The sequence below is a fragment of the Doryrhamphus excisus genome, chromosome 1 (genome assembly GCF_030265055.1).
Source record: "Doryrhamphus excisus isolate RoL2022-K1 chromosome 1, RoL_Dexc_1.0, whole genome shotgun sequence".
NCBI classification, from domain to species: domain Eukaryota; kingdom Metazoa; phylum Chordata; class Actinopteri; order Syngnathiformes; family Syngnathidae; genus Doryrhamphus; species Doryrhamphus excisus.
Genome location: NC_080466.1, coordinates 5,058,454 through 5,064,987, shown reverse-complemented (window position 1 = coordinate 5,064,987; position 6,534 = coordinate 5,058,454). Strand labels below are relative to the sequence as shown.

Here is a 6,534-nt window from a genome sequence, read left to right as displayed (position 1 = left end):
ATGCAAATAGGAAAACAGATATTCTGCAAAGAAACGACTCAAACATATTCCCAACCCTTCTCCATCTCTGCTGATTATCGCTTCACTTTCTATCATATTTGTATATACATATAAAAAAACAAAAAAAACAAAACAAAGTATGAAAGCCCCCAATGTTTTGCAGCCCTTTCTACCTCCCTTCACTGTATAAAAACGTGTTTATACTGTTTTTAACTGACTCATGCTTGAACATTGCCCTTTCTTCAGGTCTGAGTATGAGTTTTCCCACTTGCTGAGTTTTTTTTTAATGTTGCATAAATAAAGAGATCAAAGATAAAGAAAGGAATATGTCAATAAATAAATACAGGAGTAAAAACTGACAGAAACATACAGTATTTATAAATACATGTGCAGGATATAGCAATAATCTGTGACATAATGATATAAATTCAGACAGTATACCATATGCTGTCAACACCGTGTTACTATTTCATGTTATCTTCACATTTTTCTGGAAACAATAGTTACCGCCATTAAGGTTCTGAAATGAATGACTAACTAAATCAATAGTTTCAACACCGACCATCCGTATATCCAGTCTCCATGCAGTGCCCAATACTATACTTGGAGGACAATTGTGGAGTTGCACGTATATAGTTTTTTTTTTTTTTCCCTCCCTGAGGTATCTCTTCCTTTGAGACCCAGCCGAGCCTGGCGCCTGCATAACACAACTTGTCTGGCTTATTAAATAGTCGGAGCTGGGAGAAAAAGAAAGGGCCTGTTGCTTCTCAGCCGAGGCCATTGTGAAGGCAGAAAGGATGGTGACAGGCCTTTAATTGCTGTGATGCTGCGTGTTTGACCCAATCGGTGCACCTCATCACTCTCACAGACGCGTTTAAGTTGGTTTTCACTTTAAAAGGGAGCTTTATTTACTCAACTTGAGCAAACCAAAACATTTTATTGCTACAGTGGGCACCTGATGCTATTCACTTATGCAGTTTTTTGATGGCTTTGATATAGAAACTAGACATGATTGTGTTCAGTTGTTACTCAGCTTACAATAGAACAGTGGTGCTGATGGGGGCTCCAAAACTTTTCCACTGAGGGCCATCATTGTGAGATTTACATGTTTTAAACATGCTAAAATCAACCCATGTATATGTTAGTTATAGCATAGATAAATTATGTGCCAACCTGTGTAGCTGTGTGACACCTTAAGAGTCGCACTAATGTGCTCAAATTATTTCCAGGGAGGGCCGCATATAGAAAGAATTAAGGATGATGAGGCCACTTTGATACATTTTAAAGATGCTAAAACCAATCCAGTGTAGGTCATGCTAAGCTATTTAAACAAAAACATCAACATCTTAGCTTTGTGTTTTGCTGACTAAGCAGATTACTGTAATATTTAATAATATATCTTGATAATAATAAATAAATTGCTTTTTAGAATATGCCAGGGCCAATAAAAAATGAGCTGTCTGCCAAAAAATATCCCCCGGGCTGCACTTTGGTCACCTCTGTTCTAGAGAGTCCTGCCCACTGGTTAATTACGCTAAAATTGGTTCAAGCTACTTTGTGAGGGGTATGAATGGCCTCTCGCAGCATGGGGTCTGTATGATGAACTACTCCTTCCTTTCAAAGGCCTCTTGATGTTTCCTTAGAAGGCTGTGGGCCAATCAAAACCGCGCTTTGACCCCCCCAAATTACCAAGCTGATTGGCGGGGCTGAGGAGTGGGAACACACCCCTTCCTCTTATAGACGCTGTCCTGTGCGTAAAAGTTAAAGTGTGAGATACGCATCGGTCAGCGAGCGTATCATTCCACTCCATTCCTAGTCGCGGGCCACCAGGAGGTGCATGGCCAAATCGCTATACTTTCTACAATGAATCAAGCACAGGACTCGCCGTCCAAAGACGCTAAAGTGTTTCATCCAAAGGAGGAGACGGACACCGAGGCACATGGGGACGTGCCGACGACGGAGAAGGCGCACGATCACCACAGACGCTTCCTCCCGTTCAGCGTCGAGTCTTTGATTTCCAAGAAGAGCACCTGTCGGACTTCTATGCCCGCTTGCGACTCGGCTGCGCTTACGCACAATCCCGTCGCGGGGAAGAGCGCGCACTTCTCTCCAAAGACTTTTTACGCAGAGTCCGTTTGCAGCAGCAGCTCTAGCTCCACGGAGGACAGTAGTCCAAACTTTGGCGATAAAGAGCAGAGCACTTGGTTCCAGACGAACTCCTTCTCAACTAACTCTCGTAAGTGAATGCCAATACTACAATACTGTCAATAATAACAACGACACTTTGGTACTAATACGCATATAGCACCCAAAATGGCTCCAACACTTATAACGCACTTTGGTATTGCGTTTCAACAAAACACACATTTATTCACTTGCTCTCAAAATGTATACAAACACATATAGGCTCATTTCTTTTGGTGAAATAGAACGTATTGTTTTGAATTGACTGTATTTTCATATTAAATCATATTAAATAATTGCCTTTGTTTCAAAGGTAGCTCAAGTCCAACTCAGTGTACTTTACGGAAACACAAAAACAACAGGAAACCTCGCACGCCCTTCACTACCTCTCAGCTGCTGGCCCTGGAGCGTAAGTTCCGTCAGAAGCAGTACCTCTCCATCGCCGAGAGAGCCGAGTTCTCCAGCTCCCTCAACCTGACGGAGACCCAGGTGAAGATCTGGTTCCAGAACCGCAGAGCCAAGGCCAAGAGACTGCAGGAAGCCGAGCTGGAAAAGTTTAAACTGGCCTCCAAGCCAGTCCTGTCCGCCTTCGCCTTGCCTTTCCCCCTCAATGCGCACATGCAGGGCTCTCCGGCATGGGCACCCTCAAACCCCTTCCCCAGGCCCAGTCTGCCGGTCCCAGGACTATTTGGTGGACCTGTCACTTACGGGATGTACTATTTGTCTTAGTATTACTGTGTGCATTCATAAGAAACATGTTTTCTGGACGTGGTTGCAAAACACTTAAATGCACAATAAGTCGTTTCCAAATTGGAAAAGACTTTTGTTATTTTTATACTTTGAAGTATGATGAATGTTCTTACCTCGAAAAAAGAAAATAATATCTTATAGCATTCTGCAGGATTAAAAAAAAGTCGTACTTGTTTTACTTTGGATTCACAATCTTGAAATACAAATATTAAAGTCAGGTTATTTATCAGCTGCAACAAAAAGCAAGTATCGTGTCTTAAAGTTTTTCTTCTCACCAGCAACTGTTTTCTTGCCAGCAAATTTCTATCATATAAATCAGACTCGTGACTTTCACATTGTGGCCTTTTATTGGGACGATAAATAAAGTTTTAAGGGGTTTTGTAAGTAAGTAAAAAAGGGTAGCGTAAAGTCCTGCAATCTCACAGCAGGAAATGTGTATTTATTGAATATCATTTCTATTTGTACTGTGTACACCTCTCTATGAAATCTATAGTAATGTGTAAATAAACGTATAAATCTGAATGTGTTTTGTGTTTCAATATCATTGCATAATTTTATTATATATATATTCCTGTTCAGGGGCTGGACTTTGTTTCGCCTTAAATTGATTTTGAAAGCAAAAGACAACACATGTCAGCTTTTGAACCATTAGTAAATTATAAATTGTATGCAAATCATCTATTAGCTACAGTATTTGCACACTTTGCCTTTAAAAAATGTGCATCTTTCTCACAGGCAAAATCTTTAGACACATAAATTAGAGCAAGATGATGTTGAAATTATATAAAAACAATTTTTTTAAGACCAGAATATATTTTTAAAATGTAAATATTTCATTCATACTTATAATTGTATTGCAATAATTATATATATTATTCCACACTTGTTAGAAACACCGTAAGAAAATCACACGTAGCAATAAAACTGATATGTCCATGTCGTAGTGCAATTGACAATATTCAACAGCATACACAAACAATATATGAATATGGAATTGGTATTGCCGAGTGGTATTAACATTTTAATATACACAGTAATTCATAACAAAGTACTGTATTATACCGAATCATGTAATGCTTATTCTGGTTCATAAACTCGAGTTTAAATTTGCAAAAACACATCATCTGCAAGGTCTTCTTGCTGTGTGTTGGTGACAACGCTGTGTTGTAGTTACTCCATCTGGCCAGCAGAGGCCGATAACTCATTCATTGCAGACCTGCTTCGTGATAAGAGGAAGCACTTCCGCTTTTCGGTTGTCAGACTCTTGGGCGAAGCGAGGTAAGCGCACAACATCTAATGAATGGAATAATGATATTTAATTTAAATAGAGAGTGTGTCTGTAAATGTAACTGTTGAATTCTTTTAGGTGATAAACGTGTGGTCATAGTGATTTGTTCTTTGCGGAATCCTAGACTTTAGAAAAGGTCTTCTCTGACCTTGGCTTGTATGCTAACAGTGCTAGCTAGCTTCCAGTTAGTTTTGCACCGAATTTCGATTTCATGTCAAGGACGACGTTAGAAATGTGGTATGGATGTAAATGTACTAATTGTTTATTTAGAATCTTAAGTTTCCAAAATGCTATAGGACCGCATCTGTCGCTATTCTGGCATGCTAATATATAATAGCTCGCTGGCGTAGTATTTTGACGAACACACTGTAACTCTGAATGGAGCATCGTAAAGTGCACATTGTGAGCGTTAAACGTGATGGTCAAATTTATACTTCAACCTTTTTAACAATATTGTCACATTTTTGAAAAAAAAAAAAAACAAAACACAGCAATGAACAAAGGCAAGCACCCCCCCCCCCCCCCAAAAAAAAAAAAAAACAAAACCCACAATGTACATCACACATTATATGTACATATATGTACTATTCACTGTAACTGGCCTGAAAGGCTTTTGACATTTCTTGTATCTTTTCAGATTTTCAGGATGGCAAGCCGCCGTTTTGCTGTGAAGGCCCTTGACTGGGCGGCATTTGCTGAGCGTATCCCACCCAACCAGAGGGGCATGTTCAATGCCTTGAAGACCCGCAGTGATGCCATTGCAGCAAAGTCAGCTATACACCAACAAAAACCTTGGCATATACCACATAATGATAGGCAGATGAACATGGCTTTTGTTTCTTGTAAAGGTTTAAATTACAACTTATGTAAATGTTGTTAACTAACTAATCGGGTAACTTGGACTGTATGTGATTCATACACACAATGATTGTTTGCATTACTTTCTTCTAAGCGTAGATAGTTTTTATGTTTATGCAAACACTCCTCACAAATATTTTTACCATGAATCTTATGACTAATTTCCATGCCTCTCCTTGACAACAAACATGTATGTTCGTAAAAATGCCCACATTGAAATTGTCATTTGAATTTATTCCCAGACTGTCCTCACTGCCAGAGTCTCCACCTGCCGTTGACTGGAGCTACTACAGGAGCACTGTGGCCAAAGCGGGGCTGGTTGATGAGTTTGAAAAGAAGGTACAAGGACTTGTTTTCTTTTCTGCAACCATTGAACCTAGTTGTATTATTATAACAGTTCATTGTGCTATTTTTTTAAACAGTTCAAAGCTTTGCAGATCCCTGCACCTGTTGATACAGAGACAAGCGCTATCAATGCCCAGGAGGTCAAAGCTGTAAGTTTTTACATCAAAAGATGCATGCACTAAAAATCCACTTACTCTATTAGAAAAGGTGTTTTTAGTAATTACGATAAAAGTGAGTTGTGGGTTCCTACAATTAAGAAAACTGTACAACTAAAAGCATTGAGTTTGATTCATTTTCCAAGATTGTGCTAAAGTTATGACATGCTCTTGTTTTCTCATAATTTCCAATTATTTGACTCTGCCAGAATGCAGATGCCACAGCATACGTGGAAAGCTCAAAGGCCCGTGTCGCTGAGTATGAGAAAGAGGTGAGAATAGTTGGCTTTCCTGCCAAAATCCATAAATAGTGTCATGAATAAATCCTTCAGATCTAATCCAACTATTCTTCATGTCTCTCATGTGCTCACAGTTGGAAAAGTTTAACAATATGATCCCCTTCGACCAGATGACGATTGAAGATCTCAATAAAGTCTTCCCTGAGACTAAGTTGGACATGGTCAAATATCCATATTGGCCCCACAAGCCCATTTCTGACCTGTAATTCTATAAGATACTCACCTCACATTAAAAACATATTTTAAATGAAACAAAATGAGTATTATTGTGTGTGCTTGTGTATAATTTGTATATAGGAAATATAAGTCAAATCGAGTAAAGATGTGACCTTGACTTACATAGTTGGCAGTATTAAAACGGTGTTGTCTGATGTCTTAGATACCTTTTGTAATAATGTTATCCCATTTTTGGTTAAATTAGATAATGTGAATACATGTCCTAATTCAATTATTTAGTTTCGATTTCCCAATTGGAGTTATGTTAAAGTAACAAGCCACCCATGTCAGGATTAATAAAAACCCAAAACGTCTGGTTTTATCCAACTACTGTAACACTGCAAGAAGCGTTCTCTCGTGTAATAGGCCAAAGTAGCTGTCAATCATGCTCTTTTTTTACCCATTTGCCAAACGACAGAACTTATCCCTCAAACGTGAT

General features: G+C 38.9%; 2 protein-coding genes across 2 annotated transcripts; both read left to right on the top strand.

Annotated features, from left to right (window-relative positions):
- Positions 1 to 1,784: 1,784 nt before the first annotated feature.
- Positions 1,785 to 3,401, top strand: LOC131133928 (homeobox protein MSX-2-like). Its single transcript, XM_058078973.1, has 2 exons — positions 1,785 to 2,236; positions 2,498 to 3,401. Exons 1-2 carry the CDS (start codon positions 1,864 to 1,866, stop codon positions 2,911 to 2,913), a joined length of 789 nt encoding a protein of 262 aa, XP_057934956.1. The 5' UTR covers positions 1,785 to 1,863; the 3' UTR covers positions 2,914 to 3,401.
- A 679-nt stretch (positions 3,402 to 4,080) lies between these two features.
- On the top strand, positions 4,081 to 6,136 carry atp5pd (ATP synthase peripheral stalk subunit d). Its single transcript, XM_058078665.1, has 6 exons — positions 4,081 to 4,212; positions 4,860 to 4,990; positions 5,323 to 5,419; positions 5,503 to 5,574; positions 5,790 to 5,852; positions 5,954 to 6,136. Exons 2-6 carry the CDS (start codon positions 4,869 to 4,871, stop codon positions 6,083 to 6,085), a joined length of 486 nt encoding a protein of 161 aa, XP_057934648.1. The 5' UTR covers positions 4,081 to 4,212; positions 4,860 to 4,868; the 3' UTR covers positions 6,086 to 6,136.
- The last annotated feature ends 398 nt before the right edge of the window (positions 6,137 to 6,534 follow it).